Source organism: Oncorhynchus tshawytscha, unplaced genomic scaffold, assembly GCF_018296145.1.
Source record: "Oncorhynchus tshawytscha isolate Ot180627B unplaced genomic scaffold, Otsh_v2.0 Un_scaffold_4_pilon_pilon, whole genome shotgun sequence".
NCBI classification, from domain to species: Eukaryota; Metazoa; Chordata; class Actinopteri; order Salmoniformes; family Salmonidae; genus Oncorhynchus; species Oncorhynchus tshawytscha.
The window spans coordinates 1,115,005-1,141,430 of NW_024609834.1; the positions used below are offsets into that span (position 1 = coordinate 1,115,005).

The 26,426-nt window shown below is 41.7% G+C and overlaps 4 protein-coding genes across 6 annotated transcripts in view; all 4 read left to right on the forward strand.

Annotated features, from left to right (window-relative positions):
• Window positions 1-71: 71 nt before the first annotated feature.
• Window positions 72-9,651, forward strand: LOC112263755 (programmed cell death protein 5). Of its 2 annotated transcripts, XM_024440314.2 has the most exons (7): window positions 72-265; window positions 6,788-6,817; window positions 7,579-7,622; window positions 7,939-8,000; window positions 8,125-8,216; window positions 9,022-9,093; window positions 9,167-9,651. In XM_024440314.2, the coding sequence occupies exons 1-7, from the start codon at window positions 200-202 to the stop codon at window positions 9,209-9,211; spliced, it is 411 nt and encodes a 136-aa protein (XP_024296082.1). In that variant the 5' UTR covers window positions 72-199; the 3' UTR covers window positions 9,212-9,651. The 2 variants fall into 2 exon arrangements, with proteins under 2 accessions (XP_024296082.1, XP_024296083.1); XM_024440315.2 differs by lacking the exon at window positions 6,788-6,817 and having other exon boundaries at window positions 73-265.
• A 960-nt stretch (window positions 9,652-10,611) lies between these two features.
• On the forward strand, window positions 10,612-14,490 carry mvda (mevalonate (diphospho) decarboxylase a). The gene is made up of 10 exons (XM_024440316.2): window positions 10,612-10,816; window positions 11,096-11,166; window positions 11,274-11,388; window positions 11,502-11,648; window positions 11,850-12,049; window positions 12,172-12,246; window positions 12,314-12,532; window positions 13,407-13,522; window positions 13,597-13,705; window positions 14,091-14,490. The coding sequence occupies exons 1-10, from the start codon at window positions 10,741-10,743 to the stop codon at window positions 14,169-14,171; spliced, it is 1,209 nt and encodes a 402-aa protein (XP_024296084.2). The 5' UTR covers window positions 10,612-10,740; the 3' UTR covers window positions 14,172-14,490.
• Window positions 14,491-18,806: 4,316 nt separating this feature from the next.
• Window positions 18,807-22,044, forward strand: LOC112263759 (cytochrome b-245 light chain). The gene is made up of 6 exons (XM_024440320.2): window positions 18,807-19,179; window positions 19,611-19,680; window positions 19,938-20,012; window positions 20,157-20,240; window positions 20,546-20,627; window positions 21,037-22,044. The coding sequence occupies exons 1-6, from the start codon at window positions 19,122-19,124 to the stop codon at window positions 21,232-21,234; spliced, it is 567 nt and encodes a 188-aa protein (XP_024296088.1). The 5' UTR covers window positions 18,807-19,121; the 3' UTR covers window positions 21,235-22,044.
• Window positions 22,045-22,873: 829 nt separating this feature from the next.
• The window catches only part of LOC112264212 (transcription factor 25), a 33,635-nt gene continuing 30,082 nt past the window's right edge, over window positions 22,874-26,426 (forward strand). For both annotated transcript variants that reach the window (XM_042319589.1, XM_042319590.1), the window contains exons 1-6: window positions 22,874-23,242; window positions 23,673-23,810; window positions 23,964-24,032; window positions 24,242-24,363; window positions 24,499-24,564; window positions 24,650-24,732. In XM_042319589.1, the coding sequence (XP_042175523.1) occupies window positions 23,018-23,242; window positions 23,673-23,810; window positions 23,964-24,032; window positions 24,242-24,363; window positions 24,499-24,564; window positions 24,650-24,732 (703 nt within the window). In that variant the 5' untranslated portion in view covers window positions 22,874-23,017. The remainder of the gene's footprint in view (window positions 23,243-23,672; window positions 23,811-23,963; window positions 24,033-24,241; window positions 24,364-24,498; window positions 24,565-24,649; window positions 24,733-26,426) is intronic.

Sequence of the window (26,426 nt, forward strand, 5' to 3'; positions counted from 1 at the left end):
CAGACAGATCATGTCTACGATATCATCCTTTTGTGGCTCGATTGCTTTATTCTGGATGCATATTGGATTATTCTGAGATCGATTACATTATACTGAAGCAGGGCCCGGCCCCTAACGAAACAGTTCCACAAGACTCGTGAAGTGACAGATTTTCTTATTTTACCATTGATAAGACCTATTTTCTATCTATTCGAACACAATGGCAGACGACGAATTGGAGGCTATCAGGCGGCAACGCATGGCCGAACTGCAGTCAAAACACGGGGTAAGGAGAGAGCCTGAGGGGACCAAAAATGCATAGTTCCGACCATATATGAAGATCCACTGTTCAGTCTGTCGCTAGCTAGCTAGTGTTAGCCTTATAGCTCAAGTTTAGAGTATTTTAACCTATCACCATCTTTAACGAATGTTCTAATACTGTTCATTGCATGTTTGCAGAGCAGCCAGATAATTCAGTACCTAGTTTACTAGCTAACGTAGTTACTTATAAGATACTGTAGATTGAGAGCTAGCTAACGTTAGCTAGTAAACTCATGCCATAGTGAGACACGAGTTATACTACCAGTAGCTAGTAAGCTATGTGATGTGATTTAATCAACATTTATGAATAGGCGAAACATACATTTAATTTATGAACAGGACAATGACTTCGGCGCTCGCGTCTCCCACTCCTCTGGGGTTGAGAATCTTGTGCCCGCTCTACTGCTCCCCTGGTGCGCATGCATGTGTTTTGGTGCACATGTGCGAGAGTAGTGTGAATGTCCGTTTTTCAGACCTAGTTTGAAGCAATCACTGAACATCATTGTTAGTAGCCCCACCCTCTGTCTGGATTATCTAGCAATCCTGCTTGGCACTGATTTCTAAAGCTTCATTAAGCAAAACACTTTACTGAATAGATATACCTAGATTAGCCCAATATTGGACTAAATGAGCCTAAAATCACTCCTTTTAGTCCAAGGACCTTACATGTTCTATTTAGAGGCGAGTTGGCTCTGGCAGCCAAAACAGCCATCAAATTTCAAATCAAATCAAATGTATTTATATAGCCCTTCTTACATCAGCTGATATATCAAAGTGCTGTACAGAAACCCAGCCTAAAACCCCAAACAGCAAGCAATGCAGGTGTAGAAGCACGGTGGCTAGGAAAAACTCCCTAGAAATGCCAAAACCTACAAAGAAGCCTAGAGAGGAACCAGGCTATGAGGGGTGGCCAGTCCTCTTCTGGCTGTGCCGTGTGGAGATTATAACAGGACATGGCCAAGATGTTCAAATGTTCATAAATGACCAGCATTGTCAAATAATAATAATCACAGTAGTTGTCGAGAGTGCAACAAGTCAGCACCTCGGGAGTAAATGTCATTTGGCTTTTCATAGATAATCATTGAGAGTATCTCTACCGCTCATGCTGTCTCTAGAGAGTTGAAAACAGCAGGTCTGGGACAGGTAACACGTCCGGTGAACAGGTCAGGGTTCCATAGCCGCAGGCAGAACAGTTGAAACTGGAGCAGGAGCACGGCCAGGTGGACTGGGGACAGCAAGGAGTCATCATGCAAAGCAGTCCTGAGGCATGGTCCTAGGGCTCAGGTCCTCCTCCTCCGAGAGAGAATTAGAGAGAGCATACTTAAATTCATACAGGACACCGGATAAGACAGGAGAAATACTCCAGATATAACAGACTGACCCTAGCCCCCGACACATAAACTACTGCAGCATAAATACTGGAGGCTGAGACAGAAGTGGTCAGGAGACACTGTGGCCCCATCCGATGATACCCCCAGACAAGGCCAAACAGGCAGGATATAACCCCACCTACTTTGCCAAAGCACAGCCTCCACACCACTAGAGGGATATCTTCAACCACCAACTTACCATCCTGAGACCAGGCCGAATATAGCCCACCAAGATCTCTGTCACGGCACAACCCAAGGGAGGGCGCCAACCCACTTGAATCGATTTTCAATTGCGGTATGGTTCTAGAAACATAAAGCCCTCAACTTTCATATCACATTAAAATACATTTTAAAACAGTTGCAGCTGACAGTATTTTTTCAGTGACAAAAGCTTTTGGTGTCCGTCTTCCGTTTACGCACAGGTGTTCGAAGCGCAAAGAGCTAATTAGTACAGCAAGCGCTTCTCAGATTTCTATCACCTGAAACATTCACAGAAGACAAAAATACATGCACGAGATGTGTGCGTACTTGCCGAGCTCGTGCATGTGTTTACATTGTTCTGCTCATGCTTCATGTGAGAATTCTGAACACATTACCAGTGCTTTGAAAAATGTATGTAATTATACTTTCCTGTGGATATATTGTTTCACATTACTACTGCCAAAAGGACCAACTGTACATACAACCGGTTAAGTACACTGTAATATTATTTTATTCAACATTCTGGCTTGTAGAGGTTGGTGGAGGAAACTTTCTTGACTGAAATGCACATTTCTGCCCAATGTAGGATTCAATGCAATTCAACGTCCGGTTTCCAGGCAACTGCACGACAGAGGTCAATGTATATCTATTGATGGCATTCAGTCTAATTTTCTTAACATAACCAAAGGAGTGCCACAAGGCTCAATACTAGGCCCTTTACTGTTCACTATTTTCATAAATAATGTTGGTTTGTCCCCGAATAATAATAAGTGGGGCTTACATCTCTATGCAGATGAGTAATTTATTAATGTGCCCCCTCAGTGCAGCAAGCCATTCATGACCTTCAGCTTGGCTTTGAGTCAATTAAAGAATTGATTACCGATCTTAAATGACCTCTTGAGCTTACTTGAGACGCAGACGTCCCACCTAGAGCTCTAGAAATGCACATGCGCGACGCTACACGCTAATAGTATTAGTTAAAACGCAAACGTTCATTAAAATACACATGTTTGGTATTGAAATAAAGCTACAGTCATTGTGAATCTAGCCACCGTGTCAGATTTTTAAAATGCTTTTCGGCGAAAGCATGAGAAGCTATTATCTGATAGCATGCAACACCCCAAAAGACCCGTAGGGGATGTAAACAAAAGAATTAGCATAGTCGGCGCTACACAAACCGCACAATAAAATATAAAACATTAATTACCTTTGACCATCTTCTTTCTTTGCACACCTTGATGTCCCATAATCAATACTGGGTCTTTTTTTGGATTAAATCGGTCCATATATAGCCTAGATATCGATCTATGAAGACTGTGTGGAAAACGGAAAAAAAGAGCGTTTCATAACGTAACGTCATTTTTAAAAGTTAAAAATTCGACGATAAACTTTCACAAAACACTTCGAAATACCTTTCTAATGCAACTTTAGGTATAACTACACGTTAATAAGCTATAAAAATCATCAGGAGGCGATGTAAATTCGATAGCCTGCCGTGTGGAAAAATGTCCGGAAAAACACAGAGACAATGCCTCGGGTCGGTGGTCGGAGAGAATCGGTTCCCTTTGGTCGGATCTACCAAGAATCAATTCAGATTCAAATGAGGAGACTCTATACACCCTGTGGAAGCTGTAGGTACTGCAAGCTTGGCCTCATATATTACGGTTCACCTTTAACAATTCATGGGAGTGGCGCATGGATATTTTTTTCCCATCTCCAGTGATCAGATTTTCCTGCGCTTTTCGATGAAACAGACGTTCTGTTATAGTCACAGCCGTGATTTAAACAGTTTTGGAAACGTCTGAGTGTTTTCTATCCACACATACTAATCATATGCATATACTATATTCCTGGCCTGAGTAGCAGGACGCCAAAATGTTGCGCGATTTTTAACAGAATTTCCGAAAAAGTAGGGGGAAGCTTAACAGGTTAAATGAATGTTGATAAAACCAAGTTTGTTTTTCTCCAGGTGTTGTAAAATTGATTTTAAAGACCTTGAGAGGAGCCCAAATTATGCTAGTTCTCCATTTATAAGTAGCTAGGCATTTGGATTGATGATAAGTTGGCCTTTAAAAAAACAAAAAGTTGCAAGTAAAGACTGATTTCCTTTATAACAGTGGCGATTTTAGCATGTAAATCTTTGTGGGGCAAACTCATTATTAGAGGTTGACCGATTATGATTTTTCAACGCCGATACTGGATTATTGGAGGACCAAAAAAAGCCGATACCGATAAATCGGCAGATTTAAAAATAAATAATATATATTTTTTTTAAATAGATTTGAAATTATAATAATAATAATTTAAAAATATATATTTTTTAAAATCTATATTTGTAATAATGACAATTATAACAATACTGAATGAACAATGGACACTTTTATTTTAACTTAATATAATACATCAATAAAATCAATTTAGTCTCAAATAAATAATGAAACATGTTCAATTTGGTTTAAATAATGCAAAAACAAAGTGTTGGAGAAGAAAGCTGCTGCATACCACCGCTCAGTCAGACTGCTCTATCAATTCATAGACTTAATTATAATAACACACTGAAATACGAGCCTTAGGTCATTAATATGGTCAAATCCATAAACTATCATTTCGAAAACAAAACGTTTATTCTTTCAGTGAAATACGGAACCGTTCCGTATTTTATCTAATGGGTGGCATCCATAAGTCTAAATATTCCTGTTACATTGCACAACCTTCAATGTTATGTCATAATTACATAAAATTCTGGCAATTAGTTTGCAACGAGCCAGGCGGCCCAAACGGTTTCATATACCCTAACTCTGCGTGCAATGAACGCAAGAGAAGTGACACAATTTCCCTAGTTTAATATTGCCTGTTAACCTGGATTTCTTTTAACTAAATATGCCGGTTTAAAAATATATACTTCTGTGTATTGATTTTAAGAAAGGCATTGATGTTTATGGTTAGGTACATTCGTACAACGATTGTGCTTTTTTTCCCGCAAATGTGCTTTATTAAATCATCACCCGTTTGGCAAAGTTAGCTGTCTTTGTTAGGAAGAAATAGTCTTCACACAGTTTGCAACGAGCCAGGCGGCCCAAACTGCTGCATCTACCCTGACTCTGTTGCACAGAACGCAAGAGAAGTGACACAATTTCCCTAGTTAAAAGAAATTCATGTTACCAGGCAATATTAACTAAATATGCAGGTTTAAAAATCTATACTTGAGTATAGATTTTAAGAAAGACGTTGATGTTTATGGTTAGGTTCACATTGGTGCAACGACAGTGCTTTTTTTTCCTCGAATGCTCCTGTTAAATTACCCGTTTGGCGAGGTAGGCTATGATTCAATGATAAATTAACAGGCACCACATTGATTATATGCAACGCAGGACAAGCTAGATAACTACACATGGTTGATGATATTACTAGTTTAACTAGTGATTATGTTAAGATAGATTTGTTTTTTACAAGATAAGTTTAATGCTAGCTAGCAACTGACTTTGGCTCCTTGCTGCACTCGCATAACAGGTAATCAGCCTGCCACACAGTCTCCTCGTGGAGTGCAATGTAATCGGCCACAATCGGTGTCCAAAATTGGTGATTACCAATTGTTATGAAAACTTTAAATCGGCCCTAGTTAATTGGCCATTCCGATGAATCGGTCGACCTCTATTACCAACCCCTATGCTCAATATTTTCTGCTGGCTGCCCTTCCACCACAGAAAGCACTGAGCTAGGCTGAAACACCTGCATTTTGGAGCTGTCTTAGTCAAGAAAGCAGAAAAGGGACCATGTTTGTATGCAGCTTTATTAAGTCAATTGTTTTTAACATTGTTTCCAAACTGATATGTGACAAGTATAAACGCCACTGCCTGTATAGAAATAAATTGTCTCACTTTTGAAGATAGGGGGAAGATTGTTCAAGCAACACTTCCCAGTAATTGACTATGGCGACTCAATCTTCATGCATACGGCAGCCTCTGTTAAAACCTCTAGATACAGTCTACAGCTAAGCCTTTCATTTTATCATTGGTGATCATTTCTGTACGCATCATTTTCTCTTATATAGTTCTGTTGGATGGGAGTCTCTGAGTAACAGAAGGACCCAACATTGGCTAATATTAATAAATAAAGCACTTCTCCAAAAACTCCCATACTACCTCATCTCACTTCTAAATAGGAAATCTGGTAAGTATAATACTCTGTCTCAAGACTGGTTGGTACTAGAGATTCCATGGGTCTCCTCTGAGTTAGGGAAGACTGATTTTAGTTACTATGCCCCTCCGTCCTGGAATGTCCAACAGGTCACTCTAAAACTTGATTCTTTGGTCCCAAAAGGTGAATTTATGGCTATAATAAAAAATGTGACCAATGAAAACTGCACTGGTTTTGATTGATTGTATATATTTGTTTCTACTAACCTTTTGAATGTAACAATTGATTTGAAATGTTGTAACTTTGTAGTGATCATGCTGGAATTGTTGTTCACATTGCTTGAACTGTTGTTCTCAGGGCACCATTGGAAATGAGACCATGGTCTCAATGAGTTCCCCTGGTTAAATAAAGGTTAATAATAAAAACATTAATTAAGGTGTGTAGTAATTTAACCTTTTATTTTGGGGGGGATTTATTATTATTTCTCGCATATATGAAAGACATGTGACTTATGTTTCCAAAACCGTACCGCAAGTAATGCGTTTTAACATCCGCAATGAGTGTCGGGGCTCTTAACAAAACTCCCCCAGCCAGAAGATACTATTGTCAATAGGCGCTAAAGGTAGTTAGTGTTTATGAATGAGTTATACCTCAATATGAGTGACATGATGACAGAGATTATCAATCAAAAGATTGGGAATGGGATGGACATAGTCACACTAGGAATCCTTTCATCCAACAGAGATATTGTCATTGAGTTTGAGTTGCTAATTTTTCAGAGTCTGTCTTGGAACCAAATGAGTCCGGTGGTAAGCTGCTGTACAGCTACTGTGTGATGCTACATTGTGCTACATTGTGTGATGGCGGTGACATGGCAAAAGGCTGTGTAATTAATGACCTGGACTGAGCAATGCAGCATGTCTGGCAGTTGTGTCTGTGCTCCTTGAGTAATGTGACCCAAGTATGTTTGCAATAAATGAATAGCAAAATGTTTGAATGCCAGAACCATGATGTATTGTGAATGGTTTGGGACATGGTTATCAAGCTTGAGTGAAGCTTATATGTTAAACTTAAAATAAAATAAAAAGTATTATTTTGTAAGCTTTGTATAAAAATATTTTCCAGAAACCTGTAAATATTAACTTTGTATTCTACTATACTACAGTTAATTGTGTCCCACTCCCTATCCCTGTCCCTCTTGAGGTAGGCTTGGTTTGAAGGAACTGGGCAGATGTAATCAATATGGGGATGGCTCCACCCAGTCTACCAATAGGCTCTTTCAGATCAGCAAACTCCAAAGGAGTAGGGATAGGGGAGGGGGCAACGGGTTGTTTTCAGGAACCACGTGTTGGTACAGTTTAAACTGTTGTTCAAAGATCTAGTCTCTTCGCCAAGGGTGTGAAATATTCACATCAATATTAGGCTGCACTTCAAGAGAGAGCCGATGTGTACGATGTGATACAGTAGCCTGTTGGCTGGTCTGTTCTCTTGTTGTTTAAAAATAAACATGTTTAAACAACTAAAGAAAGGAGTGGACTTTGACTGTCTCTTTTCTCCCCTCCCTTCCCAGGACTCCTCAAATGACCAGCAAGGGCAGCAGGAGGCCAAACAGAAGTTGGTCTTCATTATTTATCCATCTAAACTTTTATTCCCGTCATGCATTCACAACTCAGCGCTGAGTGTAGCTACATTTCAGAGACACAGATGTCTCCCCTGTTGTTGGTTTAGTTCACAGTAGTTTGCTAATGTTGCATGTCTTGACCTGCACTTTGCAGCTCTGGTTTATGAATAACTGTGTGACAGACTATTTATAAAGCTAGTCAATGTGATAAATCAATTGGCTTCATTTACACAGGCAGCCCAATTGGGCTGCATGTGTAAACGTAGCCATTGTGGCCTAACTATAATCTTCTGTACTGTCTTTTCACAGGGAAACAGAGATGAGGAACTCCATACTGGCTCAGGTTCTAGACCAGTCCGCCCGCGCCAGATGTAGGTCTTTCATATCCCCCTGGTTTAAATGAATCATTGATCTGATATTGGAACCTTCAGCACCTACGCCTGGTTTAGCAATAGGTGACTCCATTGCCTAAAAGCCTGCTATGTTTTGTTGCAGTGAGTAACTTGGCTCTGGTGAAGCCAGAGAAGGCCAAAGCAGTGGAGAATTACCTCATACAGATGGCCCGCATGGGCCAGCTGGGAGGAAAGGTGAGAGAACTGGACCTAAAGCATATGTGGACATATATCATTGAACGTACGTTTAAACAAAATAACATTTTAGAGGCCCCCATCTTGGCGGTGTAGAGAAATGTGTCCATTTTTAAGCCAATTTCCTGCAATTCTACAAAGTTCTCCATGGAGCTGAAATAACTTTTTGCAGTTTTAAAGCTAATTTCCTGCGATTTTACTTGTAAGTTTACATACACTTAGGTTGGAGTCATTAAAACTTGTTTTTCAACCATTCCAGAAATGTCTTGTTAACAAACTAAACTTTTGGCAAGTTGGTTAGGACATCTGCTTTGTCCCTGACACAAAGGGCAAGAAGGTAGAGACAACAATACAACATAGGGACTGCGTCCCCTCTCATATGAATAGCACACCTACACAATCCATGTCTCAATTGTCTCAAGGCTTAAAAATCCTTCTTTAACCTGTCTCCTCCCCTTCGTCTACACTGATTGACATGGATTTAACAAGTGACATCAATAAGGGATCATAGCTTTCACCTGGATTCACCTAGTCAGTCAGTTATGGAAAGAGCAGCTATTCCTAATGTTTTTTACACTCAGTGTATACTATATATATTTTTTTACACTGTTTGGACTTACGCGGCCCGAAAAAAAACCCACTTAGACAGCCTGACGGTTCTTTCTCTTCGCTAGTGACTGCATTGCCCCCGAGCAGTCATACGCAGGACCATATTTTGTCCTGTGAATTCACATGCAATTTTCAGATTTTTTTCTTGACCCATCTGCTATTGGTTCTTCCTTACATTTGGATTGTCTCTTTTCAGATTTCAGAGACTGGTTTGATCGACATCCTAGAAAAAGTTAGTCAGCAAACAGAAAAAAAGACAACTGTCAAGGTGAGTCCACGGATCAAATACAGTATCACAATCTCAGACTTTTAACTGACTGCATCCCCTTTCCTCCCCTCAGTTCAACCGACGAAAGGTGATGGACTCCGATGAGGATGATGATTGATGCGTTGAAAGGAGCTCAGGAACCAGTCAGACGGCTGGCTTAGGGCGGGATTCAGGACTGGATAGGTTGGAGCAGGGCTCTGTTCGTTGGCGGCCGTCTTTGACTTGCCAAAGGCCCTGCCTTAGTGATGCACCCAGGGTTATCACATCAGCCCCCGTGTGCATCTGGAACTCATTACTATATTCTCTCTTATATCCATTTTCACCACGTTTAACTTTTTCTCCACCACAAGAAGCAGAACAAAATTCAACTTAGGGTATATTGCTGCTGATGCATTTTTCTAGAGACTGCTTTGTGAATACTGTCTGCTGCTACTCAGTAAATAGTGAAAACATCAAATTGGACAGAGCACATGGGTATATTCATTCTTTTTTGTAACATTTTGCTGACCTGTATCCAACAGTTTTACATTTAAAAAATAAAAAAGCCTTACATTTGAATGCTTATTCCACAAATGATCAACAGCTTTATCGTGATGATACTTTGTCTGTGAGCTGAGTGCTTGAAGACTCATTGATTGGTCATATGGGTTTGCACTACATTTGCTTTCATTAAAAAAGTATAATCACTTAACTTAATGGTGTAAGAAAAATATAGTTCGTATTAAAATGTAGTCAATCTTCTTTACAAGGCCTCCTAGGTAGTGTCTTAGGCTATCCTAATGTATAGGCTGGCAATAGATAGTTGCTTTGACTCACTAGGTTCAAATACTCTGCTGAAATGTATGCAGTATGTGCATTAAGAGGCTGAGACATGTATTTGTAGCAGGATTTGTTAAATTATCTCAATCGTTAGTTTACAACAGCAATTAAAGAACTTCCTGCTTCACTCACATTGAACAGGTGTCTGGTGAGACCACAGATATATGAATGGTTGATTCTATTGTTCACCTGCCACAGGTAATACTCAATATCTGACAGTACATTGATGTTCTTACAAGCATGATGTTACTAAATATCTGGAGATAAATTCATGGGAGATTTGGTTTCATGTTCAAAGCGTTCACCCCAATAAATCAATGTCAGCATTGATAAAGCAGACAAGGAGTCATTCTTCTTGATCATAAAAACAAGTGTTCCTCTTATAATAACAATAATTATACACTAGATTACTGTTTTTTTTCTTTCCTCTGAAACCATAATTTCATATAAAAGAAGAACATAACACAAGAGCTGTTAATATACGGTATATGGTCAAATATACCCGGCACTATCATTCGTAATATCCAGTCACTACTGTATTTCTGCCTGCGATCAAGATACGCCCCCTAAATGTGGCTCTGGCCTCATTTTCGGACGACCGTGGTCTGATCAAAAGGATTGGCTGCCTTGTTTCAGTCACGGTACATGAGTGGCGCTGATTGGTGGGAGGTTTAGTCACGTGCTCTACCCCCTCCAATCCACAGACACGTTTTGTAAAGCTCTATGGTTGTGCAGACATTACTATATCAGTGGATCTCAAAATATTAGACAGTCTCGCGTTTATAGTATTTTTTGTTATTGTATTGCTCCTGATTTTACTTTATCAAAATGTCCGAGGACAGCGGCAAAAAGCTCACAATGGTAACATGCAGTGCGCCTGTGAATATCGCTGTCATCAAATACTGTGAGTATTGTATTTTCGTATAATCCACTACAGACATGTCAACCAAAGAACACTGTCAACCACATCTAGCTTAATGTAATGTAAAACTGTAACATTGATTGAATCAATGAAATGCTTGCTTGCAACACTGTAGCCACTTCTAGCCACGCTTTGGTGTGTGTGCATTGGTACATGACAAATGTATTGCCACAATGATGTGAAAGGAATGTTCTCTGTACAATCTTTGAAAATAACTATGTATTAAATTGTAAATGCTTTGTTGTTATTGCTGTTTCAAAGGGGGGAAGAGGGATGAAGAGTTGATTCTACCCATAAATTCATCTTTGAGTGTCACATTACATCAAGACCAGGTAAGACTAATACTGTACACCAGACACTCAGCAAGTGGCAAAATATTACTGTTTTGTTAAAACAACAAAAACTAACGATTTCTGCCTTGTGTCCTTATTCCTCCCAGCTCAAAACAACCACAACAGTGGCGTGCAGCAGGTCGTTCCAGGAGGATCGTATCTGGCTCAACGGCAAAGAGGAGGACATAACCCAGCCCAGACTACAGTCCTGCCTTAGGGAGAGTGAGTCACTATATGCAATGATATGATAGAGGGAGAGAGTAGAGGGGGAAGAGTAAGAGAGCAAAGGGGAGGACAAGAAATGATGTGTTGTTGTTGGTGGTTTCCTTCCTCAGTTCGGCGCCTGGCCCGTAAGCGACGTAGTGATGGGGAGGCTGATGTAGACACGGCCGGTTTGTCCCATAAAGTCCACATCTGCTCTGTCAACAACTTCCCAACTGCAGCCGGACTGGCCTCCTCTGCTGCCGGCTATGCCTGTCTGGGTAAGAAACTGTGTCCCGTCATAATGGTTTGTACCCAACACAGCATTAAATAGATCAAATGAAGTAAATGCTTGTGTGAAACTAGTTTTATGCTTTTTAAATGTTGGGAACTTAAGTACCGTCTCCATCTCCTCATCCCTCTTCTCCTTACTTTCCTTTTGTCTCTCCATCTTGTCTCCTCACTCCACTCTCCTGTTCCAGTGTACACCCTGTCCCGGGTGATGGGAGTGGAGGGGGAGTTGTCTGAGGTTTCTAGGCAGGGTTCAGGCAGTGCCTGTAGGAGTATGTATGGGGGCTTCGTCCAGTGGATTATGGGCCAGCAAGGAGATGGCAAGGACAGTCTGGCCCAGCAGGTGGAGCCAGAGACTCACTGGCCTGAGCTCAGGGTCCTTGTACTGGTGGTAGGTCTCTCTGATCATTACTAAAGATGGCTTTTTCTGGAGCAAATGTTGGCATATACATTTCTCCCATTTCTTTAATAATCTCAACACCCCCATCTCTCTGTCTCCCTCTCTCTTTTTAGGTCAGTGCTGAGCGGAAACCAGTTGGCAGCACTTCCGGCATGCAAACTAGTGTAGAGACGAGCAGTCTCCTGAAGGTACACACACACACACACACACAAAGTTATTAACCCTTACCCTTAACCCTTGTGCTCTCCCCCTCAGCACCGGGCAGACTCTGTGGTCCCAGCCAGGATGAAGGAGATGATTGAGGCTGTACATAAGAGGGACTTTACTGCGTTCGCTGAGCTGACCATGAAGGATAGCAATCAGTTCCATGCCACCTGCCTGGACACCTACCCACCCATCTTCTACCTCAACGACGTGTCGCGCCGTGTTATCAACCTTGTGCACCGCTATAACCGTCACTACAGGGAAACAAAGGTGAGCACCATCAGGGAGTTAGTTCTTTCTTTTAGTCATGGAAATGTGCTAGTCATATGGAACATTGACAGTTCTACAAGGGGTCTAAGCTAAGAAGCAGAACAAGTTGCAGTACTTGTTTATATTCTGAGATTATGAAATAGAGATATGAAACTGGTAGTATTTCTACAGTTCAAGAGGAATAGAAAATGTGTTAACAAGCCCAAGTATGGATGTGGTAAAGAAGTCAATGGATCTTGACCAAAACAGTGGAAATGCCAGGGAAAGATCCAGAATCTCCTTATTTCCCCTAAGCGAAATTAGCCTATATTTAGGCTGTTGTTTATGTGTATTTCACACAATGTTGTGGTAAAAATCAGAGTATAATGCTTGTATTGATGTCAATTTCAGTACATGTTCATGTCATCATCACCAATCAACTGCATTACAGTTAAAAAATGACTTTGACTACCACCACTGATGTCTCTATGCTACCAGCTTATATGAATGGGAGTTAGCATTTAGCAGTCACTTCTTCTAAACCTGAAATGTTATGCAGTGAAAACAGTATATCCAAATCAGACTTTGTAAACACGTTGTGGGCCTGTTAGAATACATTGATCATGACGGATTTGACGAATATCCACTTTGCTAGATCAGATTTGTTGTGCACCGATCTGGCATCCTTCTTCTATCCCCCATGGTCTGCGTTCTATTGACCTCTTTGCCGCGTCTATGACCTAGTACTTCTTCATGAGTCTCAGAGGACTAGTGCAGCATCACATCCCTCCTTCTGCTGACACTGTTATAACACTGCTGTAACAAAGCTATAACTTTGGTTCAGAGTTCTTTTCATGAGTATAAGCAGTGACCTGTGTTTTCTCTTCTCCACCAGGTGGCATACACATTTGATGCAGGTCCCAATGCAGTGATCTACACTCTTCAGCAGAATGTGGAAGAGTTTGTCCAGGTGGTCAAACATTTATTCCCACCAGAGACCAACGGAGGACAGTGAGTTTCTCACAAACACACACTCAGACAGTCAGACAACACTCCCTCCTGTGACTTTACCTGTCCCACGTCAGGTTTCTAAAGGGTCTTCCGGTTGCCCCAACAACACTATCTGAGGAGCTGAAGCAGGCCATTGGTATGGAGCCCATGGTGAAGGGAATCAGCTATATAATCAGCACCAAGGTACATACACACACACAGATACATACATACATACATACATACATACATACATACATACATACATACATACATACATACATACATACATACATACATACATACATACATACATACATACATACATACATACACACACACACACACACACACACACACATACACATAGGCAGCACCCTCCGGGTCCTTTGCCCGTTTCCTGTGCATCTCTGCGGGTTGGCGTAGTGGAAGGTTTTGCGGAGCGAGCTTGATGCTCTCTCCAACGGGCTTACAGGAAATCAGCAGGAATGCAGATCCTATAAACGCACACATTATGTATGGATATGATACATTTTGATGTGATATTAAGTTGGTTTGTCTGAGGGATTATTTCTGATTTGTGTATAAGGCTGGACCTGGACCTCGCGTGGTGGAGGACCCTAGTGAGCATCTGCTTGGATCTGACGGGCTGCCCAAGGAGAGTGCATGATACAAGCCAGCCTCCCAGCTGGGCAGAGACAGAACTCTTTGGTGAAAAGAAAGACCAGACATATTAACAATCAACAATTCCAATTCAATCAATTGGATACAAATGCAAAGACTTATTCATTGAAGGGGCAATCTGCAGTTGCTATATCAATTTTTGGACTTATAAATTAATTATATGTAACCATTGATTCTTGAAGAATATAACTTGTAAATACCTCATGAGCTTAGTTAAACTGTCATACCCCATCAGAACTCAAAATATCAGCTTGTTTTACTACAATGTTTGTAAACAAAGTAAATATAACCATGTTTTAAATGTTTGTTTATGTTTGGTTATAACTATAATTTTGATATCATGCATGGTCAGTCCTTGTATCCATAGTTCTGTCTATAATTTTGAGTGGTTACATTTCTCCTGCCCCATCCCTCAGCTTTTTACCAAAACTAAGGATTGCCCCTTTAACTGGAGCGAAACAACCACACACAGCTGAATACCTCTAACACTGTTGACTAGTGCTTCATTTGGACAATTTTCCTATTGCAAGTTTGGATTAAATGTTTTGTAATGTTAAAGATGAGGGGATGCCTTGTGAGAACGATCAGAAATATTCTAGTACTTTGATAACTGTAGAAAAATATTAGTAGATTATGTACATTTTACATAATAGTTTAACAGTCACCTTTAGAGTGAGTGAATCACAAGACAAACTAATTCAAATTAAATCCCTTAAAGGATTATAAATGACAGTATTGAGAACAATGTAGGTGCTTTAGTATAAGAGCTGGATATATAGCCTACATGTCATCTTCAAAGGTGGCACCACAGGTCCCAGAGTGGTGGGGACATTTTTCTTCTCTCCGGACGGTAACCAGGTAAAACTACAAAAACTCTACAACCTAGTTGTAGCAGGGACCTTAAGGGTTGCCCTGTTGCCTGGGGCAAGTGAACTGAGCAGTCGGGCAAGTTGAGTCTGCTCTAAAATTGGCCCAGCTAAAAATATTTTACTGAAAACAACGATACCGCAAGGAATTCCAATAGGCATAGCCTAAAACTGATCTTTCTGGTTCATCCCCCATTGTTTAAGTCAGGGTTTCCAAACATGGTCCTGTGCCCCTCTCCCCCAGCACTACACAGCTGATTCAAATAACTAACTCATCATCAAGCTTTGATTATTTGAATCCGCTGTGTAGCAGATTCAAATAATTTTCACCCAGTGGGGGCCCCAGGACCCAGTTTGGGAAACCCTGTTTTAAGTGCAAGTTGGACAATTTATATCAGCCGGGCAAGTTGAGCCTGCTCTATATTACAACAGCTGAACATTTACCCCTTTGACCAAATCATGTCAGGGTGCAAAGTTAGTTAAAGCAAAGATTATGGATAGACTAACAAGGGTGGCAGTCCAAACACTTAAAAGACACACCCTCGTCCACTTACCCTCGCCTTATGCCCTTGGGGGAATCCCTGTCGCCATCTTGGAGGGCGGTCCAAATGATTAGCCAAGCAAGGGACGTTTGCAACGTAAGCCCCTCAGCCCTCGTTTTAATCGGCTTTGCGAGTGTACAATTATGTTCACTCCGGGGCCTGAAACACCCCATAATTAAATTTGCGACGATTGTACGTCCGCTAAGAAAAGTCAGTGAAAACTTAAAAACAACATCAATGGAGAAGTTAACATACAAGTGTAAGTAAAAACGAATGCAAATAAGTTCGAAATTGTGCTAGTTTTTTATATTTCACCTTTATTTAACCAGGTAGGCCAGTTGAGAACAAGTTCTCAACAAGCACCCCCATAGAGACTGCAAGAGATCTGGACAACAGGCCCTCTGATTTGACACACTGAACTCTATCTGAGAAGTAGTTGGTGAACCAGGCAAGGCAGTCATTTGAGAAACCAAGGCTTTTGAGTCTGCCGATAAGAATGTGGAGATTGACAGAGTCGAAAGCCTTGGCTAGGTCGATGAAGATGGCTGCACAGTACTGTCTTTTATTGATGGTGGTTATGATATCGTTTAGGACCTTGAGCGTGGCTGAGGTGCACCCATGACCAACTTAGAAACCAGATTGCATAGCGGAGAAGGTACGGTGGGATTCAAAATGGTCAGTGATCTGTTTGTTAACTAGGCTTTCGAAGACTTTAGAAAGGCAGGGTAGGATAGATATAGGTCTGTAAAAGTTTGGGTCTAGTGTCCCCCCCTTTGAAGAGGGAGGTGACCGCAGCAGCTTTTCAATCTTTAGGGATCTCAGATAATACGAAAGAGAAGTTAAACAGGCTAGTAATAGGGGTTGCAACAATTGTGGCAGATAATTTAAGAAAGAGAGGGTCCAGATTGTCTAGCCCAGCTGATTTGTAGGGGTCCAGATTTCGCAGCTCTTTCAGATCATCAGCTATCTGGATTTGGTGAAGGAGAAATGGGGGAGGCTTGGGAAAGTTGCTGTGGGGTGTGCAGAGCTGTTGATATGGGTAGCGGTAGCCAGGTGGAAAGCAAGGCCAGCCTTAGAAAAATGCTTATTGAAATTCTCGATTATCGTAGATTTATCGGTGGTGACAATGTTTCCCAGCCTCAGTATAGTGGGCAGCTGGGAGGAGGTGCTCTTATTCTCCATGGACTTTACAGTGTACCAGAACCTTTTGGAGTTTGTGCTACAGGTTGCAAATTTCTGTTTGAAAAAGCTAGCCTTTGCTTTCCTAATAGCCTGTGTATATTGGTTCCTAACTTCCCTGAAAAGTTGCATATCGTGAGGGCTATTCAATACTAATGCAGTACCCCACAGGATGTTTTTGTGCTGGTCAAGGGCAATCAAGTCTGGAGTGAACCCAGGGCTAAATCTGTTCTTAGTTCAACATTCTTTGAATGTGGCATGCTTATTTAAGATGGTGAGGAAAGCACCTTTAAAGAACAACCAGGCATCCTCTACTGACGGAATTAGGTCAATATCCTTCCAGGATTCCCAAGCCAGGTCAATTAGAAAGGCCTGCTCGCTGAAGTGTTTTAGGGAGCGTTTGAGAGTGATGAGGGGTGGTCGTTTGACCGTGGACCCATTACGGACGCAGGCAATGATCGCTGAGGTCACTGAGATCCTGGTTGAAGCAGAGCAGTGGTGCATTTAGAGGGCAGGTTGGTCAGGATGATATCTATGGGGGTGCCCGTGTTTACTGATTTAGGGTTGTACCTGGTAGGTTCCATGATCATTTGTGTGAGATTGAGGGCATCTATCTTAGATTGTAGGAAGGCCGGGGTGTTAAGCATATCCCAGTTTAGGTCACCTAACAGTACAAACTCTGAAGATAAATAGGGGCCAATTAATTCACATATGGTGTCCAGGGCACAGCTGGGGGGTTGAGGGAGGTCTATAACAAGCGGCAACAGTGAGAGACTTATTTCTGGAAAGGTGGATTTTTAAAAGTAGAAGCTCTAACTGTTTGGGCACAGACCTGGATAGCATGACAGAACTCTGCAGGAGATTGCAACTCCACTCACTTTGGCAGTTCAATCTTGGTGGAAAATTTTGTAATTGGGGATGGACATTTCAGAATTTTTGGTGGTCTTCCTCAGCCAGGATTCAGACATGGCTAGGACATCAGGGTTGGCAGAGTGTGCTAAAGCAGTGAATAAAACAAACTTAGGGAGGAGGCTTCTGATGTTAACATGCATGAAACCAAGGCTTTTACAGTTACAGAAGTCAACAAATGATAGTGCCTGGAGAATAGGAGTGGAACTGGGGGCTACAGGGCCTGGGTTAACCTCTACATCACCAGAGGAACAGAGGAGGAGTAGGATAAGGGTATACGAACTGGTCATCTAGTGCATTGGGGGACAGAGAATAAAATGAGTAGATTTCTGGGTGTGGTAGAATAGATTCAAGGCATAATGTACAGACAAGGGTATGGTAGGATGTGAGTAGTGGAGTTAAACCTAGGCGTTGAGTGACGATGAGAGAGGTTTCGTCTCTGGAGGCACCAGTTAAGCCAGGTGAGGTCTTCGCATGTGCGTGGGGTGGGACAAAAGAGCTATATAAGGCATTTTGAGCGGGACTGAGGGCTCTACAGTGAAATAAAACAATAAGAACTAGCCAAGACAGCAGTAGACAAGGCATATGCACATGACGGCACAAATAAACTTAAAAAGTAAATCTGTTTTTGTTTGGTTATCTTTTGGAAATTGTAGAAAATAAAATACGTCATCAGAAGTGTCCACTTAATTTGAGGGCTGAGGGGATAGGGTGTGTCTTTTTAGTGTTTGGACCGTACTCGAGATACTTGTCTCTCTGCCCTAACAATGGAGTCGTTGTCCACAAAGTGCTACAGATTAATAAGCATAGTTGGCTGTCTAGTTTCTGCCTATCCTCTCTTTGGATTGGTGGATACATCTCATAATTTAAAAAACGTTTGAATATTAGATTAGGGTTGTTGACGTAAACCGCCTTTATTCAATGGAGAGAGAGATGCTGCTAGCTTCATGCATAACCATCTCGATACAAATCTGATATAAAGTTGCCGGGATGTCCTACTTATATCAGTACACTCATAACTTAATTAAGCATTACGATATTTCTATTTGATCAAATAAACCTCACGTAGCAAATAAGCCATTACATTTTTTTGTGGACCAAATTCAACACGCTTATTGGCCTCCAAACAACAACTTGGTGAGCGAAAGAAACGAAACAACGTCACCTGCTTGTATAATACATATTTTTGGCCGAGTTGGTGCTCTCGCTTCGCCTCTTCCTCTCTGGTTAAGGGTTACTCCTCCCAGGTCACATCCCCAACCTTTTTTCCTATCGCTCCGCTCAGACGTTACGAGACCGAGGGCCAGACCAGACCAACCACCTTTGTTCCTCCAAAACTTATACATTTTCACTTTCCATAATAATCGAACGTGACAACCGCGATCATTTGGATAACTTCCAAGCACAGAGAGGAGTTCTGTCGGTCCGAACGAAGACAGAATGGGGAAAATAGAATGGGCTATGTGGGCCAATGAACAGGCTCTGGCGGCTGGGCTCAGTGAGTAGAGAACTTTTGCCAAGTTTAGACATCGGAGTTTGGTATTTGTATAATGGTATCAACTGTTAAAGGAATGTGTAATCCCATTAGTTATGCGTTATTACTGTATATTAATATATGTGTTTTTCCAGTATGGTATGCCTAACAAACATTGGTCATTAAAACTGACCAAAAACAAAATGTATAAATTGTTCCAGACAAAAATATTATAAGTCATTAAATTGTATTGGTAGTGAGAATATTTAGAATATTTGAAAACATATCTGTATAAAACACTAAATCAAATCAACTTGGGGGGGTGTACAAATTATTTGGGTCTTGGCACATTTCGATTTGAAAGTTACATGATACAAAAAAATTTGTCTTCATCTGTGACTTGCAGGAACTGTTGATAAACTAAATATTTTCTTCTTCCTACTTCCTCATTTCAGTTCTCCTTACTGGTGGTATAGTGGGGGTGGCAGGCCAGTTCAGGGACTGGGAGTTTGCTGCTTATGCTATGTATCCTTTCACTGGCGGCAGAGCTGTCTCTTACAGTATAATTCCATGTACAAAATTGTATCTATTGTCGTGATTAAATGCTGATTTACCCTTGACACGTCACAAGGAAATGTTTGTAGATGCATTACAGGCATCTACACCATCATTTATCTTCTTTGTGCATTTATGTCCAGATGAGACCCAAATGTATATTTGCATTGTATAGTGAGGTCCACGTGTGCCTGTTGTTGTTGAGTAACCTTGACTGATGTGCCCAGAGCTGCAGGGGTGTTTGTCTGTCTACTAGAGTACCCGAGGGGCAAGAGAAACAAGGGCACCAGCGTAGAAAGGACGTGAGTACCCACATACACCATACCAAGCTAAAGTTTCTGTACAGTCACTCTAACAGTGATTGCACCAGTTGAAAGCAAGTCATAAGCAAGTCTTCATCACTGAAAGTTCTCAATAAATAACTCTTAATATTGTGATTCTTCCAGGGGTCAGTACTGTTTCACTGTCTGTGTGAAGTCATTCGGCCCACTGACCAGGAACTACTATGTCAGAGCGTTTCTACATGCAGCGTGAGTACATTCTGTGTCAGTCTAGTCAGATCTCTGGGCTGAGACAACATTCTTTTCCTTCACTGTCTCCTTCCAGCTGTAGCAGAGACAGGTTGTGTCATTGTGCACAGTCATTCTTGACACCATCTTCATTGTTTAAAAATCACATTGCATGTTATCAGTGCCTTGCCTTTGTAACACTCTTTTTCTGTGTGTGTCTGTGTGTATGTGTGTGTGTGTGTGTGTGTGTGTGTGTGTGTGTGTGTGTGTGTGTGTGTGTGTGTGTGTGTGTGTGTGTGTGTGTGTGTGTGTCTGTGTGTTTATAGGATCTGCGTTCCTGGTGGTTTCATCCTTGCAACTGTTCTTGGCTGTGTCTGCCTCGGCATAGCTAGCCTCATCTACCTTGCGGTTAGTATTTCAAGTATTTGAAAGTATTTGACTCAAGTTAGGTGGTCAGACAACAACAAGGTAGTGTTGTTGTCTGACCGCCATATGAAGGTAGTGTGATAAATCTAATTGGTGCAATATCAGCTGATGCTATCAGTTGATGCAACACTCAAGTTTCCTGTATGAACCAACTGCCCTTGATTTACAAGGAAGCGTTTGTTTGCCCTCTGGTATTTATCATTATGAGCTAGTTAAGAAACCCAGGCTGTCAGGGGAGTGACTTGGCTGTTATCACCTATTGTTGTTGGGAATTCACTGCATGCATGTCTGCATGCATGCTTCTAGAGATCAGCACCAAAACAACCCATTTATCTATGTTATTGAGGGAGCCTGAATGATCTTTCGTCTATTGTGTCTGTATGTCTTCCAGGCGGCCATCCGAGGGGAGCAGTGGGAGCCCATCCTGCCCAGGAAGGAGAGTGCCCGTAAGCCGGTGGGAGAGAGCATCAAGCTCCCTCCCCAGAACCCTCCACCACGCCCACCCGCAGAGATGCGCAGGAAACGGGCAGAGGACCTGGAGGCGGCTGCCTATGTCAACCCCATCACTGTCACTGCCAATGATGACTAGATCCCCTTACTTTCCTTCCTTCAGGCCTGTTGGGATAAGCTCACTCAGGTTAGCTTATGGTTCCACTGAGCCCCAACCGAAACAGATCTACAGTGGAGCCCCACCCAGGCCATGCTCTGTTCCGACTGCCATCGGCTGAGGGCTGAATTCTAAATTGAGATAGATAAGCTTGCATAACTTAGGTTTTGTGTAAATTGGGCATTGGCGTCAATGGGAATTTGTTATGGATTGGTATCAAGTTAGGAATCAGGCCTCGGAGAGTAGAGGGTTGTGGAGAGGACACACTGCTGCTGATGTTTGATGATGTATAAGGGATTGTATTGAACTGAGATGTGGCTGTGCCTTAGTTACTGCAAAAGGTTTGTGTCCTATGTCTCTGCACCACCTGCTACAACTCTTTCAGTTACAATAATTTTGGTCCCCAAAAGGCTTTGGAATGTAAGTGGCAAAGTTTGTATTCTTGTTGTGACAGTAACTTATTTTGTGAGTAATTGGATGAATAGATGTGGATGAGAATCAACCACATTTACTGGCACAGACATAATGAAATTATTTTAAAAGAGAATGAAGAGCTATTTATACATTTTGTATCCTCAAAATATACTGTAGTCTTTTACACTGGAATGTTAATTGTTTATAAGCAAGCACTGTTTTGCGTTATCTCTTTTTGGACGGTTTACTATGTCAGTGGTCAACTAGCTGTGTTATGGACAGTTGTGTATTCACCTCTCTACAAAATAATGTATGTCTATGTTTTATGCTTGTTATGCTTTTGATACAATCTGAAAATAAACATAGTTATTCTAGTTATTTAAAATGTGCATGTTTACCATATAACTACAATTAATGTTTCTGTCTGTTTCATCATTGATGAACTGTGGGTTTGGAATGACAATTACGTGTCATGTCTCAAGTTGTACATTTCCTCTTTTCTAATAGTTCCTATGAACCCTATGCATTTAACGGGTTCCTTCTCACAGCGCAACACACAAAGACGCTCACACACTTTATTACGACACATTGGAAGTTCCTGCACTAATCAGATCATACACAGCCACAGAGATGTCATACATTAGTTATAACAGATTATACAGATTATGTTTATACACCCTAATGACATTTACAGTTGTTGTGACATACACATACATTTCTTTTCTCCGTATGAAGCACCTTCTTCATTCCTATGGTCATAGGTGACCTTTACCTCAAGAATGAGGAATACAATGTGTGTTTCCTTGAGTGCTCTGGGTTTGGCAACCATTACATCATAACAGCAGCAGGAACAGGTGCAACTTCCTTATTTGTTTATCTCTCTAATTTATTAGTTATAATGGCCATTTCTTGACACCATAACACATAAAAGTTATTGATAGACCCAGGGCAACCCTTGTTAACAACACAATTATGCATTGGTCATAGGCTTTGAAACCATTAACTGACTTTACAGCAACAGCCTTGACAGTGGTTGCCGCTCCTCCAGTATGCAAATAATAGTTGAAATGTTGAAGGTTGTTAGTTCCCTTTTGTGTTAACTTAATTTCAGCCATTTCCAGAGCCTTTGTCCTTACGCACTACTGCTCCCTAGTGGTACAAAGGTTAACGGCAGCGAACTGTGATTATCAAAACGAAAATAGTTGGCATGCACCAAGATTGTCTACATGGAGTACCCGTAGAATAAACTCTTTGGCATGCGGATTTTGCTCTCATGTTGTTTATGGCTGTAGCTGGGTCAAATCCCAAATTAAACCATAGCCCATCTTCGTGACAACTCTGTCCCGGGAAGATGTCGAGTCGTGCTCTGAGGAGGTTGAAGGGGAAACAGCGGGGGCAGGAGGCCCTGGACCTCGGTGATCTTGTCCCAGGTGAAGGGCCAGAGCCAGAGGAGCAGGCTGCGGATGTTGAGGAAGAAGAAGAGGAACTGGAAGAAGCTGTTCTCCAGCCTGTTATTAAGAGCAGCATCAGAAAAACTAAGAAGAATAAGAAAAACTTGAGCAACATTTACGAACTGGTGGAGTGTTTCTCCTTTTCTAACACACATTGCAAAATGTTTACGAAATGTCTTGTTAACTGCCACGTAGCTCCACCCCCTAGGCTACATAACTGTGTGACATAGCTAGCTAGCTTGTTATGCTAGTCAATGAAAAAGCAGCAGGGCACATTGACATATGCAGACAGTGTAAACAAATCAAACCAGCATTTTACTGACTAACCGATTTTGCCTGGCCAGACAGGACTCATACAGTACACCCCCTTGCCTTGACCATATGAATGTCACTAGGATGGGTTGGAATCCCAATGGCTCCCGCAAGAACGTGAAAAAAAGGCAGAGACTGACCAAAGATGAATTAAAACTATGTGCCATTGTTGAGATTTAGTCTCTGATAGACAACCTTAACCCAAGCCTTTCTGTCCTTCTTGCTGGAACCATGTCGCTGCAGATATGTGATGCAGAGAAAGCCACGACGGATGAAGACACAGTGAAGCCAGAAGAACAGAATGGTGATGAAAGCAAGGAGAAGAGTGACAGCGGGGAAACAGAGAAGAGAGATGCACAGCCTGAGACGGGTGCTGCGAAGGTGAGGAGAGAGACGGACGCCCTTGATACACTGTAGCCTCCACAGTACTATGGGGTATTGTGAGCCCCTTCCTCTTCAGTCTTGTTGTTATTATGCATGATTGATCTAGTCAAAATGTTTTGAAGAGTTGTTTAATAGTTTTTATGTTGTCAGTCCGGAGATAAAGCGAGCAAGAAAAAGAAGAAAAAGAAGAAGAAAAAGAACACTACAGGAGATAAACAGGTATAAAGCATCAGTCCATCTTGACAAATCACTTCCACATATGTCCCCCAATGTGAGGGCACTGTTGTGCACATTGCCATATTAACCACTGTTGTGCACATATTAAGTGCTTTAGCAGCATTTTATTGTGTATTGATGCTATGGGGGTGCTGCCCTTACGCCATCTCACTCGGTCACATAGGCTGCTCTGTCTTATGTGTGGTTGTCAGGAGGGAGCTGGGGATGACATTGACGCGTTGCTGGAGACCATAGAGCAGTCTAATGGACTGACCCTGCAGAGTGAGGGCTGTGGAGGCTCAGACAACAGGCCTGTACTCTATGTGGAACACAGGTGAGTAGGTGCACAGCACAGCACAACATCAGGACACTCAGTGGGGTGACATCATCCAATCAGAATAAACATAATTTATGGCAGTCATTTATCAGTGATAGATTTTACTGGGACTTACCCTCTTTTGTTTGTTAGGAACCTGAATCCTGAGACGGAGTTGAAGAGATACTTTGGAGCTCGAGCAGTTCTTGGAGATCAAAGGTAAGATCTTCACAGAACTCCTTATCTGTGGGACTACTACTATTAAAGGTTACAGTGTAAGGCCATCTCTTCATTCTTTCCTCAGACCTCGTCAGAGACAGAGACAGTTCCATCGCAGCACCTGGATGACCATCCCTAAAGACACCTGGCCACGCTTCAGTCGCCCAGGTCAGACCTACACTCAACCTCTCACACTCGGGCATCGCTCAGAATGCTGAAAGCCTTGTGAATATACAGTGGGGCAAAACAGTATTTAGTCAGCCACCAATTGTGCAAGTTCTCCCACTTAAAAAGATGAGAGGCCTGTAATTTTCATCAAAGGTACACTTCAACTACGACAGACAAAATGAGAAAAAAAAATCCAGAAAATCACATTGTAGGATTTTTGATGAATTTATTTGCAAATTATGGTGGAAAATAAGTATTTGGTCACCTACAAACAAGCAAGATTTCTGGCTCTCACAGACCTGTAACTTCTTTAAGAGGCTCCTCTGTCCTCCACTCGTTACCTGTATTAATGGCACCTGTTTGAACTTGTTATCAGTATAAAGACACCTGTCCACAACCTCAAACAGTCACACTCCAAACTCCACTATGGCCAAGACCAAAGAGAGGTCAAAGGACACCAGAAACAAAATTGTAGACCTGCACCAGGCTGGGAAGACTGAATCTGCAATAGGTAAGCAGCTTGGTTTGAAGAAATCAACTGTGGGAGCATTTATTAGGAAATGGAAGACATACAAGACCACTGATAATCTCCCTCGATCTGGGGCTCCACGCAAGATCTCACACCGTGGGGTCAAAATGATCACAAGAACGGTGAGCAAAAATCCCAGAACCACACGGGGGGACTTAGTGAATAACCTGCAGAGAGCTGGGACCAAAGTAACAAAGCCTACCAGCAGTAACACATTACGTCGCCAGGGACTAAAATCCTGCAGTGCCAGATGTGTCCAGGCCTGTCTGAAGTTTTCTAGAGAGGATTTGGATGATCCAGAAGAATATTGGGAGAATGTCATATGGTCAGATGAAACCAAAATAGAACTTTTTGGTAAAAACTAAACTCGTCGTGTTTGGAGGACAAAGAATGCTGAGTTGCATCCAAAGAACACCATACCTACTGTGAAGCATGGGGGTGGAAACATCATGCTTTGGGGCAGTTTTTCTGCAAATGGACCAGCCTGGTGCAGGTCTACAATTTTGTTTCTGGTGTCCTTTGACAGCTCTTTGGTCTTGGTCATAGTGGAGTTTGGAGTGTGACTGTTTGAGGTTGTGGACAGGTGTCTTTTACTGATAACAAGTTCAAACAGGTGCCATTAATACAGGTAACGAGTGGAGGACAGAGGAGCCTCTTAAAGAAGTTACAGGTCTGTGAGAGCCAGAAATCTTGCTTGTTTGTAGGTGACCAAATACTTATTTTCCACCATAATTTGCAAATAAATTCATTAAAAATCCTACAATGTGATTTTCTGGATTTTTTTTCTCATTTTGTCTGTCATAGTTGACGTGTACCTATGATGAAAATGACCTCTCATCTTTTTAAGTGGGAGAACTTGCACAATTGGTGGCTGACTAAATACTTTTTTGCCCCACTGTATACCATTTATGCAACATTTCATGGAAATATTTTTGTGGATGCAAATGTAATTAAGTATCTCCCGTGACAAAGTCACAAAACATCGGTCGACCAAGAGTCGTCTGTTCTTTCGACAAATCGATTGGTCGAAATTTGAAAACGTGCATTTATCCATATATTTTGGGCTCCCGAGTACACAGCGGCCTAAGGCACTGCATCTCAGTGCTAGAGTCATCACTACAGACACCCCGGTTCAAATCCAGGCTGTATCACAACCGGCCTTGAT